This window comes from Amphibalanus amphitrite, unplaced genomic scaffold (assembly GCF_019059575.1).
Source record: "Amphibalanus amphitrite isolate SeventyFive unplaced genomic scaffold, NRLGWU_Aamphi_draft 000021F_arrow, whole genome shotgun sequence".
NCBI classification, from domain to species: Eukaryota; Metazoa; Arthropoda; class Thecostraca; order Balanomorpha; family Balanidae; genus Amphibalanus; species Amphibalanus amphitrite.
The window spans coordinates 458,443-472,512 of record NW_024881517.1 but is presented as its reverse complement, the minus strand read 5'-3'; the positions used below and the strand labels follow the sequence as shown (position 1 = coordinate 472,512).

The 14,070-nt window shown below is 51.4% G+C and overlaps 1 protein-coding gene across 1 annotated transcript in view; it reads left to right on the top strand.

The window, feature by feature from the left end:
- LOC122390825 (probable G-protein coupled receptor No9) overlaps positions 1-4,283 on the top strand; it is a 79,372-nt gene extending 75,089 nt beyond the window's left edge. The window contains exon 3 of the mRNA XM_043384161.1: positions 2,122-4,283. Within this exon, the coding sequence (XP_043240096.1) occupies positions 2,160-3,590 (1,431 nt within the window). The 5' untranslated portion in view covers positions 2,122-2,159 and the 3' untranslated portion in view covers positions 3,591-4,283. The remainder of the gene's footprint in view (positions 1-2,121) is intronic.
- The last annotated feature ends 9,787 nt before the right edge of the window (positions 4,284-14,070 follow it).

Sequence of the window (14,070 nt, the reverse complement as noted above, 5' to 3'; positions counted from 1 at the left end):
ACCATCTCCATATTTCTCCGTCACCCCGTCTGCACCTCAAGTGCACGCCGACACAGCTCGAACACCTGGCTGTCTGGCGGTACTGTCGTCAGCCACATTCATAACGCCATTAGCCTCTCAGCGCGCCTGTGATGTGCGGCCGCCGGTTTTGTGTTGTCTGTGCGCCGATGCGTCTGTTCCGGCCGTGTTTGTGTGGGTGGCCGCTGCTCTCACGCCGCCGTGAACTGAGGGCCTGTTTATCCGTGGAGCGCCTGTTTAGCCATCCCCCGGCTGCACCCGGTGGCCGGCAGCCGCCGCCGATCTCGAAGTCGAGCCCCGCCGCGCCCCACGTCCCGGGCGTATTTCTGAGACACGGTGCCTGTTTGAAACGGCTGTCAGTGGCGCCTCTGGGCTGTTTGATCGTCACGCTGGCCAACAGCCGCTCGGCCAAATCAGAGCCGCCCCACCGGCTCCCGTGGTCGCGGCTCCGACCGCTGCGGAACGTCCGGGGACGCCGCGGAACATCGGAGGACCACCGTGAAGCATCCGGGGATCCGGGGGTTTTAGTGCGGAAGTTTCCCTCTGGAGGAGCGGTAACCTCAGGTCTCATCATCTCGTGCTACGAGTCATGGTGAACGCTTCTCGAAACTCGAAGGCCAAGCTAGGCGACAAGCTCACCAGTATTTGACGCTTGAAAACAATAGCTTTCGTATACGAGCTCAAATACACGGAGGGTGAGATACGTGCTGCAATAAATTGGCGTTCAAATTATTCGACTGTCAAGATGCCAGCATTCGATAACAATATGCTGTTGGTAACTGGCGCATCAGCCAGATTACATCACTGAACATACGCCAATGAATTTCATTTTGTTCTATTAAAACATATCAACGGGTAAGCAGACAATGGGGTGATAATGATTCATAATTAGGTGTAAGGTGCAAGGGTTGCAAGGGGTATTATCCGACCTCCGAATGCCCTTCTATATTTACTAGCCGTCAGTTGTGCACTGCATGATAGTGGTGTCAGTGTGAGCTGCGATTATTACTGTTTTCCCACATGCGGGCTGCCAGCAATTAATCACGGATATCGTGGCACCGATTCCGACCAGTCATCGATAGACACCTGCCCTGCCGCGAGCTCCGCGGCCCGGCAGCGCCTCCCCGGGGATACCAGGGGCACCAGGGGACCGACCGCCGCTGGAAGGAGTGCTCCGACCGCGCCTTGGTAGGCCGCGGGAGCTCAGCCCGCCCGCCGAGGTGACACTGATTGGATTGGGAACGTCAATTACCGTTAATGAAGATTACGGTTAGATCTCTCTTAGAATCTGAATTCGAGCTGTCGGTCGCAAAGGAAGCCCATAACGAACCGTATGATTACACTCGACCGGAGGCTCGGGGAAAGAATTGAAAGCTTCTCCAAGCCAGCCCCGGTCAGCATTCGTTGAATGATTCCTCATTTGATTTCCTTTATTCTTGGTGAGTGTGCAATAATCACGCGGGTAACTATCTCGAAGTGGCCGTGCCCCCTCCGGCCGGCCGGCGCTGAAGAGCGCGCCGCCATCTCCAGCACGCGGCCGTTCGCTGTCTGACACGGGATATAACCGACGCTAAACTTTGCATCAATTTCAGTCCAACTCGACTAAAATCGAAGCTTTAGGGCCATGCATTTCGACAAAGCGCGTATAATTGGTTTAATTTCCGTGGCCACCCCATCGTCGGGCAGGGGCGCGGCTGGGAATAGATCTAATGTTGGAACGATTTCGGCCCGCTGATTTAGCCTAGTGGATAATTCGAGTGGCGGAAGGCCGAGCACATGGTGGTGCGGGTGCCGCCGACGAGTCACCTCCCACCCGCACGCTCCGCCCCGCCGCCCTCCCGACCCGAGTGCGGCATGGAGCAACAGCGCGAGGTCGGTTGGGAAGGTCGCAGCGGCTGCGGCGATGACGACGGAGAACAAAGCTCGGGGAGTCGAGTGATCCGTGATGCCGCTGGAGTTACGACCCGCCCGTGCTGTCTGTTTGTGACGTGATGACCGTAGTACGAGGGTTGTACCTGTGACCTGTTCTCGTGTGTCTGTTAGCTACCGTGATCACTGGTGCATGGGATGGAGCTGTGACCGCCCGTATCTGTCTGATTTCAGGCGCGGTGGGGACGACGGAGCGGCCGGCGCGGCTCGCCATGGAAGGGCCGCCGCTGTCGCCGGCGCCGGCCGATAACGTGACGCTGAACGTGAGTTGCGGCCGGCCGGCGACGCTGTTCGACTGGGCCGACCACCGGCTCATCTCGCTGCTGGCGCTCGCCTTCCTCAACCTGATGGTGGTGGCCGGCAACCTGCTGGTCGTGATGGCCGTGTTCGTGCACAGCAAGCTGCGCACCGTCACCAACCTGTTCATCGTGTCGCTGGCCTGCGCCGACCTGCTCGTCGGCATGCTGGTGCTGCCCTTCTCGGCGACGCTGGAGGTGCTCGACGTGTGGCTGTACGGCGACGTCTGGTGCAGCGTCTGGCTGGCCGTCGACGTCTGGATGTGCACCTCGTCCATCCTGAACCTGTGCGCCATCAGCCTGGACCGCTACCTGGCCGTCAGCCAGCCCATCAGCTACCCGAGCCTGATGTCGACGCGCCGCGCCAAGCAGCTGATCGCCGCCGTCTGGGTGCTCAGTTTCGTCATTTGCTTTCCGCCGCTGGTCGGCTGGAACGACCGGCCGGGCACGCTGATCGGTTCGCGGGGCTCCTCGGCGTGCCGGCTGACCTGCGAGCTGACCAACGAGCGCGGCTACGTCATCTACTCGGCGCTCGGCTCCTTCTTCCTGCCCAGCACCGTGATGCTGTTCTTCTACGGCCGCATCTACCGGACGGCAGTGAGCACGACGCGCGCCATCGCGCAGGGCTTCCGCACCACCAAGGAGGACGAGGAGGGCCGGCTGACGCTGCGCATCCACCGCGGTCGGTCGGTGACGCAGCGCGCCGAGCAGGCGGCCGCCGGCGGCGCGCGCGCGCACGGCCAGGTGCGGCTGACGCTCAGCGAGCCCGGCGCGCGCCGCCAGAAGAAGCCCTCGTTCGTGGTGCACTGTCGCGAGGACAGCCGCGCCAAGAACCAGTACGAGATCTACACGGTGGTTGAGGGTGACTCGCGGCCGGGCCGGCGCGTGCCGCAGCCGCAGCGGCCCGCCAAGAAGCTGAGCTCGGCCTCGCAGAGCTCCGAGGACGACTCGCGGCCGCCGCGGTTCATATCGCGCGTCAGCCGGCGGAACGTGAGACACCAGGCGCGGCGCTTCCGCATGGAGACCAAGGCGGCAAAGACGGTGGGCATCATCGTGGGCCTGTTCATCCTGTGCTGGCTGCCATTCTTTGTGTGCTACCTGGTGCGGGGCTTCTGCGCCGACTGCGTGCCGCCGCTGCTGTTCAGCGTGTTCTTCTGGCTGGGCTACTGCAACTCGGCCGTCAACCCGTGCGTGTACGCGCTGTGCAGCCGCGACTTTCGGTTCGCGTTCAGCAGCATCCTGTGCAAGTGTGTGTGCCGGCGCGGCGCCATGGAGCGCCGGTTCCGGCGGACGCTGCTGGTGGGCAACCGCAGTCAGACAGAGGAGGACTGTGAGGTGGCCGACTGACCGGGCCGGCGGCGGGCGCGGCGCCGAGCCCGCCGGCCCCCGCCGCCCCACGACCGCGACCCCGACCCCGACCCCGACCGCCAGTCCCACCCCACCCCCGACCACGTACAAACCCGGCTCTAGTCAGACCGCGCCGCGCCGCCCGACCAGAATCAAAACTCGGCGAGGTCGCCGGCGACCTCTTCGCTCGCGCTGGCGAACGGCAGCGCGCCGCCGCGCAGCGCACTCCGCCCCGTGGATCTCCGGTCGCGCTGGCAGTGTGCCTGCTCCTGTGCAGAGTGAATGATTAGCGACTCCGTGCAAATGACGCTAAGTGTTAGGCGCACTACAATTATCCCGGTGGAGCGACATATTCACCGCTAGATTGCGCTGAACTTGACTCGTATGTTTTGTACTTGCAGCAAATTGACTGACAAGATAAGTATTAGCTCCTGAATCAAGACTGTTCATGGGGGATGAGGCAGTGTGAGTGTGCCTCTCAGGTGACCAAACGAGAGGTATCTCACGAGCTCCGTCTTGCGGCGGTGGCCGAACGCTCTCCATACTTGTGAAGCAATGATACAGGCCCGCGCCCGACAGGCTCGAGGCCAGCGGTGCGCATTGGGTACTGTGTTCCACCGGTTCTATACTGTTTGACTGGTGCGTATGGCTGTCTTGCATCTGCTCTCCGATACATACTCCATCGCTCAGGAATGGATAAGTTTTCAAATGCATCATGTAGCTCTAGACGTATCATGACCAATTTGTCCTTTAGGAAATTCGGAGGATTTTGAACCGTTTGTACCTACCTACCAAATGTTGGCGGATCTATTTATTAGTCTTGTGGAAAACTGTCAACTTCCCTGTCACTTTAAAAATGGACAGTCAAACAGGCAGTGTCATTTATCGCGCAATCAAAGCCATGGGCCAGCGTGTAGCATGTCTTTTTAGGGTGTTGTTTAAATTTTATTTTTGTGGTACGCTGTGACATATTAATCCCTAAGGAACAGATATGTGATCTGTTAGTTTTAAAATCAAAACCCCGAGCGCCCTTTGACCTGGCCGTTTTATACTGGCCGCCACCCTCGGACTGCCGTTAGGGAGGGTCGAGCCGAGGATATGGGGCCGGTAAACGCCACCGCCTGGCCGCTTCGACGGCTCTCAGTTTTTGAAAATTTAGGCATTTCTGGCTCGGACCGAACACGCGCAAGTGAGCGGCACTTTCTGTGGGCTCGGAGGGTACTGAGAACGGGAGACTGGTCGGCTGTCCTGTGTAATGGAGCCCGCCACGAGTGGAATTGAACGGAGGGCCACCGACCCAGCGAGGATTCCTATGAAATCCCGGCTGAATGTCAGGTGGCGAGATGGGGGGGGGGGGCGGATAGGTGTGGGGGAGGGGAGGGGCTGGGAAGGGAGGGTAGACGTGCTCCGGGCCCTGCGGTCCGTCACACACATAGAGTGACCGACGGTCCCTGTCCACGACCTGTCGGCGTCACTGTGTACTCAGGTGGAACGAAACAGGCTTGGAGGCATTCAGCAGGCGTGGGCGGCGATAGGGATGGATGGCATTGTTTCAAACAGGTCCATGCTGGGTTGCAGATGACTGGATGTTGGAGGTCAGAGGGTATAAATGTCACTCTAAGTAGCTGAATGAACCAAGTTGTTATTGGTTACCTTATTCCTTAGGTATCTTTGTAAAATCTAGGTACTTCCTGTTAATTTTTATATCAATCCTTAGGTAAACGTATTGCATACGAATTAGAAGAGGAAAGTGATAAAATGCGCGAAAATAATCAATATCACAGCGCCTCGACATCAGTGGCATTAGTGGCATCAGTGGCATAATCTTCGTTGCATTAGGCCTTCATACTTTCGTTCAAATAATACCCACTCAATGACCCCGGCAACAATTGTAAGTTGATGTCAATAATAATATATCATCAAAACGATAAATGAATGTGCTCGCTTAATATTGACTCAGCATGGCCATTGGCCATCTAGGTGACGTTCTATATTATTTCGTACCAAGCTTTTCTTGCCGTCTGCACTTCGTCGATGCGTGGTCCGCAGAAGCCGAAAACACTACAGATCCTGTCAGCAGTCAGAGTCGGAAACTTAAGGAACCCAGCATGAAACATGATAAATAATGATTGGAGACTTTTGTTGGATAATAACAAAAGAAAAGCCTTTCAATTGGAAACAGCTATAGTATCCATCATCCGCCACAAAATCAAACAGGTTGTCTTTTCGTTCCCTCCGCCTGTGTCAGTGTGTCGTGTACGTGTATTCCAACAAATGCTGTTAAATGTTGTAATACAAGCCAGAAATGTGAGCCGGCTGGAGTTTCCCGCCTTCGCACCGGACCTGGGCCTACAAGGAAGACCGTAGACAATACAATAACGTACAGGTACAGAGGTACTATATAATTGCCGTTTTCACGACGGGCAAGAAATAAGAAAATCGGTTCGCAACTTTTCTAGTAATAGCGGTGTAAAGTCAAACATCCTGCCGCGGCGGCGGCGCGGCGGCGCGGCGGCCGGCGCTAGCCGTTACGCGCCGCTTGAATTGTATATAGACTGTGCCGGGGCGGGACGGTTCCGTCTTTACATCGCGCTCCTTACCGCTGATTATATTAGATTCGCGTCAAATTTGGTGAGAAGACTGAGAAATGTACAGGCAATCATATGGTCAAAGAATTTTGAAAATCGGCCGGTAACAACTTGAGTTATGACCGTGTAAACACAAAATTGTGATTGCCGCGTTTCCCGCGTCGGCCGATCCCGCTTCAGCCGGCGACATCTTACCCTTAGCAGGCTTCTAACTGCCATATTTATTATGCCATATTTATTGCTGGATTAACTAGAAACTCACCATGCATACTCAGAACTGTATGTTCTTTCGTATAGTGAAAGAAAAAAAGAAAATCGGCCGGTAACTTTTTGAGTTATCGGCGTGTAAACGCAAAACAGTCGTTCATATGGCAGATTTGACCACATTTGACCTCATTTGACCTTGAAGATATTGACCTAGGGCCATGAAATTCACACACAACAGAGTTCCCCAGGGCCCCAACCTACCCTCCAAATTTCGTTTTTCTAGCTCCATTGGGAGCTGAGATCTTAGGGGGGGCGACATCCGCCTCCCCCCCTTCCACTGGGCGTAGTACTCGCAACCCTTCCACTGCGCGTGTTAACCCGCGCCCGGCTGGGGGTCCGGGATTTCCACGCCCTGCTGGGGGGGGGGGGTGTTTGAACACCCCCCCCCCCTTGTAACTCGGCTCCTGGGCCACGTAGCGATACGCGGAAGGCGGCGTTCGAAAGAGCGCAAAAAATAATGACGAAATCACTTCGGTCAATTTTTTGGTCAGGTCAAAGGTCAGGTCACCAGAGGTCATTGAAGGCAAAATTTCGCCGATTTCCAGGTGAATGTCGAAAATTTCCAAGAAGCCAACGCATAACTCGGGAACTAATAGAGCTACAGCGCCGCGGAAAAGTGCATTCGATAGCCCTATTAACGCCCTTTCTGAGTAATCCTCTCAGATTTGACCTACCGTCAACGGTTTTGCCTGCAGGGGGCAAAAACTGCAAAAATAGCCGATTTTTTCGGAGACAGTTTTTCTGCAATAACTTTTGACCCAAGCCTTGTACGAGCTTACTTTCACCGGCATCGTGTTCCTCTCGTCAAGACGCATCGAATGAACTATAACTTGACCTTGAAAGGTCAACTTGAAAATTTGACCTCAGGTCAAGGTCATGACCTGACCGGAAAGGGTCATGTTGCATATCAGTCGATCCGTATCGTCGAGCTGAACACATATAAGGCGTTTTCATCGCTCTAGCATGCCTCTATCAAAAGTTATTTGCGAAAAACTGTTAGATACCATTCGTGACCTAAGATGACCTCTGGGCACAAACAAGGGTCACGGACACCATTTTCATGTTCAGTGTGTCTAAACCACTTGTAATTCGGTGTTTGGGAGTGTTTATAATGTCTTTCGTCCAAAAGAGGCGCATTTCAATTTTCTCCCATTGACTTATAATGGGGAGGTCGCAAAATTGACCTGACCTTAGGTCATCGATATCAAAATTCTAAGATATACATTTTTTACATGCTATTGCTCTTAGCAATCGCTGAAAGTTTAAAAGCAATCGGTCACTCGGTGTGGCTATGACAGACATTGAAACTTTTTATGAGGTGAGGTCACTTCAAGTGACCTGGTGACCTGACCTTGAATGACCTTGGCCTGAAATTTTCACAACATGTGTAGAATTGATGTATGATAAGGGGTACCAAACGCTCCGCGCCGCCGTTTTTGAGATATTCGCGAAAAACCACAAGGGGGGGTGTTCAAACCCCCCCCCCCCCCCCCCCAGCAGGGCGCGGGTTAACGTTATGATGATCTTCCACAGTTTTTTTTCCGATGCGTTAAAGTCACTACTGAAACAGATACAACTTTATGTAGAATTACAGCAGTGTTCGCCACGGGCCCCAAAATCCCCAGCCCAGCCCGGCCCGGGCCCATGGGTTCAGAGCCCGGCCCAGCCCGTAGCCCGCTCTTGGCAAATATGTCCAAGCCCAGCCCGGCCCGGCCCGTCAAAAATAGCAATCTAGTTATTGTCTTAGTCTATTGCTATAATAAGCATGACTGATTACACTATTTTGAGAACAATTCAAATTGCATGAATATTAACACGGCAATCATGACTCCCTTCTATTCAATGAATATAATGATTTCAAGTACCTATGGCACAAATTTTAACAGTAACAGCAAGCACCTCAGTCAATTAGGTCATGATTACACACCTATAAAAAGTTTACATGATTATATAAACTACATTCTATGAGTAAAGTTATCTTGCAAGCTGATGTGTGTGAACATTATCATGCATAATTGGTGACTCTAATGCATACTTGAAGGAAGTATTTGCAACTTACTCTATACTTCCCAGCACTTACCAGCAGAAAAAAAGCTTGACTTATGGGAATTGATGAATCTGTCTGGGATTGACCTTGCTGTTAAATTCACTCCATTGCTGCTGCAATATCAAAAGCCTGAGAAAGCATGCAAAATAGGTGACACTAGCTTAAGCACTGTCTTCCAAAAAAGAGAAAATCCATCCATTTATCAGCAAAACTGATTTAATCTATTTTCAATTCATGCCCACGTGTCAACCGAATCTCTGTGGACAACTATCTGCTGCTTTCCTTGCTATTTTATGTTAGGCTCTTTTCAAGATATGGATATCGCTAGCAGCGTAAGCAGAAAACATGGCAAGCTTGAAATGTCATTGGGTACTTTTGCGACTTTTACGCATCATCATCATCAATTGAAAATGAGCGAACACTTCTTGATTGTCGCAGCTGCGGCAGGTAGCGATTCTGACCAATTGTATAATAAAACATATATGATCAAGTTTTTATTTTGTTTTTCGTTCAAGTTTTCAGGCTTCGTGATTTAGGTTTTATTTTTTATTTGTTTCATTTTGTTTTTCACCTTGATACTTACTAAAAAAACGTATTTATTTGATATACTGTTGTGTATACTACCTAGATGCCGCCACATAAACATAGCGCCATGATCGCAAATTTTGTTGAGAAGGGGCTGGTGTGTTGTTGTTGTGATTTATTTTGACCAATTTATGGACATTAAAAGAAGCTTTCATCGCGAAATACTCTGTAGAATTCCTCGTTACTTACAGTGTGTTTCGTGAGTATCCTTTTAAGGTTCTGTTCGTTAAAAAGCCGTCGGTGAAGGAAAAAAGACTGTGTTGGAATTGTCTCACTATCGCCATATATAAGTGTTAAACTTAATGTAGCCCTGTAGCCCATCATTGTTGAGTGGCTTCTTAGTTTTTGGAGTTGTAGTGCTAAGTAAGTTATTCTGATAACTACATTTTAACTTATTAACAAACTAATGATGCTAGAGATTCTCTGATCTTTTTGGTTGCGGAATTTTTATGAAAACCCTCCTATGTGTGACATGATGTGATATTGGATAATTCTCAAGATTTCCAAAATTCAATATCAAGTAGGTTTTCTTTCACATTGCTTAAATTTGGTTTAGTTTTAGTATTTTCCCAGTGGGTTTTGTTTGCATCAGTTTCCAAATTTTTTTAAATTGACATTAGTCGCAAAACCCATAGTCCACAAAGCTCTTGGCCCGGCCCGTCCATAGCCCGTTAACTAATGATATTTGGGGGCCCGGCCCAGCCCGTAGCCCAGCCCGGCCCATGGCCCGTTGGGCTGGCCCGGCCCGTGGCGAACACTGAATTACAGCTATGCTTGAAATTCAGCGGGAAATAACTTTTTCAGATCATTAGTCGCACAAGAGAAGTCGTGTGGACTCAGTCGTGGCCCCACTGCCATGTGAGCTGCCGGCGGCCACCTGACACCAACGGAATATGATTCATGCAGAGGTCACTCAGGTGTAGCCCGCAGTGGACGCTGCCTGAACGCGCTCCTAAGGAGCAGTCACGTCCCGAGCACGGCTGGAGCAAATCAACTATCGGCGCCGAACATAGAGCGTGAACGCAGTTCCCCGACGCTGTGATGCCGCCGACTTCTGCAGAACTCATCTATCCATGCAGTTCACGGCCGCGGCAGTGTGGCGGCAGTGTGGCTGAGAAGTGTCAGTCTCTCCATGCTTCCCAGTTAGGGGCTTATGGTTCAATAAATTTTGTCAATGCGGTCCGTTCATCGGAAGAAGCAGCAGCAGATGGAGAAGTGGGACTGGGAGAGACCGGTGCAGGCTGAAGGTCTGAGAACAATCACATCTATTCCGTCCTGACCTCGGAGCTGCAGCTCGGGGGTCCTGTCTCCAGTGGCGGTGTGTCTGCCGACGAACGCTGCCGATGGGAGCCGTGCCGGGAGGCCGCGGGAGCAGCCCACGGGCCGCAGAGGGACGGACACAACTACCGCGACGCGCTCCGCAGCTGCAGTTGTGCAGCTCATTTGTCCGCTCATTAGCGATGGACATGTGAATGGCCAGATTGACTCACCGGGGAGTACAGATCCCTGCTAAGTCCTATTTATTCCCTCACTGGCCGTCCGTAAGTCACGCGACGGCGAGGATCTAGCCAGCTTATGTTCGGACGAAAACAGTTACAAGCAAGAATAAGAAAAGTAATGAAGGATGCATTACGCAACAATAACATCAGAGGGCTGTTCCCGGCACCTACTGACGGGCTGACTAGTGACTACTGCTGAATCCAGCTGACAAAATTCATCAACCAATCAGCGTGGACCTCCCCCCCCCCCCCCCCCCCTGGTCCACGCTGATTGGTTGATGCATTTTGTCAGCTGGATTCAGCAGTAGTTAGCCCGTCAGCAGGTGCCGGGAACAGCCCTCAGATAAAACAAATGTGCATTGTGCAAAAGGGCACAGTGGTTTTATGATTAAGTTTGAAAAAGTAATTAAGAAAGCGACGATACAGCTGATAACTTCGATGAAGTCATTTTGTTAACTTCTTCCATGTGGCGTAGGTAGTTACATAGGTACTAGAAATCTAGACAACGGTACTACATAGACATAAACGACAGATCCCAGCCTGCCCGTCGGATCTCGGATAGTCGATCCCAGACCGCCCACTGGATCTCCGACCGACCGGCGGATCTCGAATGGCGGATCCGGACGCAGATGTATCGACTGCCTCTGGCTAACGAACTCCATTGATCAGAAAAGGAAGCGGTCGAGAGTAACAACTGTTACGGGGCCGTCAGATTGTGCTGACGGCGAGCCTTGGAGACGAGAGGCGGTCACTGGGCCACCGCCTACCTGGCACGGTGCAGGTTTTGGGCGGTGGGTGGTAGGGTTGAGTAGTGCGCGTTTGGGATATGTGCTGGGTGGGCAAAAAAAAACTACATACCCATGGGTTGTATGTTGTTGTACATACTTATGTTGTACAGATATAGCTAAGCTTACAGATATAGTTGCACCTAATAGCTGTGGGCCATTTTTCTTGTGGCGCAATATCTATAAATATCAAATATTCTCATGCATTTAGTCGGGGCACGTCACAACCAAGTGCAGTTTCCTTTTCCGGTTGCCTGTCTCTGAGATATTGAGTTGGGGTCTAAAATGTGATTTTTTGGCATTGTACTCTAATTCAATTTGCCGTTTACCTACTCAGCGATGTGAAATGTTCAGGCCGTTCACCTTTGGATGTCAGTGAAGTCATCTTAACCCGCGCCGGGCCGGTGCTCTGAGATTCCGCGCCGGGCCGGGGGGGTGTCTGAACACCCCCCCTTCTAACTCGGCTCCTGGGCCACGTAGCGACACGCGGTAAGCGGCAATCGAAAGAACGTCCAAAATAAGGACGAAAACACTTCAGTCATTTTTTGGGTCAGGTCAAAGGTCAGGTCACCAGAGGTCACCAAAGGTCAAATGTCCACTATTTCAACATTTTGGAAACTGCCAACGGCTATCTCGGGAACCGATAGAGCTACAGCGCCGCGGAAAAGCGCATTCGATAGCCCTTTTACAGACCTTTCTGAATAATGTTATCAGATTTGACCTCAGGTCAACAGTTTAGCCTCCAGAGGGCAAAAACTCCAAAAATAGCCGTTTTTACAAAAAAACGTTTTTTCGGCAATAACTTTTGACTCAAAAGAGCCACGACATTACTTTTGCCACCATCGTGTTCCTCTCGTCGAGACGCGTCGAATGAACTATAATTTGACCTTGAAAGGTCAACTTGAAAATTTGACCTCAGGTCAAGGTCATGACCTGACCGGAAAAGGTCATGTTGCATATCAGTCGATCTGCAACGTCGAGCCGAACACATCTAAGGCGTTTTCAGCGCTCTGGCACGTCTCTATCAGAAGTTATTAGCGAAAAACTGTTAGATTCTGTTCGTGACCTGAGATGACCTCGGGGACATAACGAGGGGTCACAGTTGCCATTTTCCGGTTCAGTGTGTCCATTTTACCTACATCTCGATGTTTGAGAGTGTCTAGAATAGCGTTCGTGCAAAACAGACGCTTTTCAATTTTCTCCCATTGACTTATAATGGAGAGGTCGCAAAATTGACCTGATCTTAGGTCACCGATATCAAAATTTCGAGATAAACATTTTATAGATAATTCTGTTCTTATCAATCGCTGAAAGTTTCAAGGCAATCAATCTATCGGTGTAGCTATGACGAGCATTCTTATTTTTTCTGAGGTGAGGTCACTTGGCGTGACCTGGTGACCTGACCTAAGGTGACCTGGGTCTGAAATTTCCACAACATGTGCGGAAAAGATGCACAAACAGGTGTGCCAAAAACGGCGGCACTCCGCGCCGCCGTTTTTGAGATATCTGCGAAAAACCGCAGGGGGGGTGTTCAAACACCCCCCCGGCCCGGCGCGGGTTAATTATGCAGAAACATTTTGTATGTATCTGTTATACTTTTTGTGTGGGAGAGCAGTTGAAAATGAAATAAAAATGACGACTTGTAGGGAACTGGGACAACGTGCCTAAACCTTGTCCCAGTTCTTCTCAGGGCCTCGGCTAAGGAATTTTGACTACTGGGGCAAATCGTCAAAGTGTGTTGGCGCCCTGCTGGGGGGGGGGGGGGGGCACCTGCGGTTTTTCCTGCGGTTTTTCGCGGATATCTCAAAAACGGCGGCGCTCCATCATCCATCAATTCTACACGTGTTGTAAAAATTTCAGACCAAGGTCATTCAAGATCAGGTCACCAGGTCACAGGGGTGTCGATTTTTCAAAATGGTTGGGGGTGCTCAACCCCTGCACCGGGTGAAAAATTGCAGCTTTGACATAGGGCACAACCGTACAAGGCAGGGTTGGGTATCCCTATATGGTACTGATAATCCCGGGATTTCCACTAATATTTCCCAAAGGTAGAACGTTCTTCTTGAAAATCATTCTATTTCTGCTCGTCCCAGTTCTTTGCTACCTTATTACATAAACATCTTTCCGAAAAAAGTCGTATATGTATTTGCCGGCAGCTCGGCAACAGCCCCGGCACCTCTGTAATAAGGTGACAGAAACCGATGACGGCGATTAGCACCGGTGCAGCAGCCCCTGAGGCCCGCAGGGGCGGACATTGCGCGGAGGCAGCGGTAGCTACGAGGCTCTGGCGGGAATCCGACGGTCACCAAGGGCGGCGCCACCGTGGGGGCAGTGGGGGCAGACTGCCCCCACTGGCAGAAGGCCATGGGGGCAAGACTATGTTTTTGCCCCCACAAAATTTGGCTGATGTTGAAATGGGAACAGAAGACCGGTGCAACATTCATGATAGGCGGTTATAATAGTACCTACTAGTGATGTCAATCGGAACTTGTATCTTCGGAATTCCGATTTTGTCCAATGTCCAATTCGGAATTCGGTTGGACAATGGCAGCAGGCTTTGGACAACTTTGGACAATCACTTGCTACACCTCAACATTTAAAAAAAATAATCGTGTTTAACATTGATTGGCTATTACAAAGCTCAGCTTTCAATATGATTAACACTTTTAAGCTGGGAACGGTACATGAAAAGCAAATTAAATAACAGTG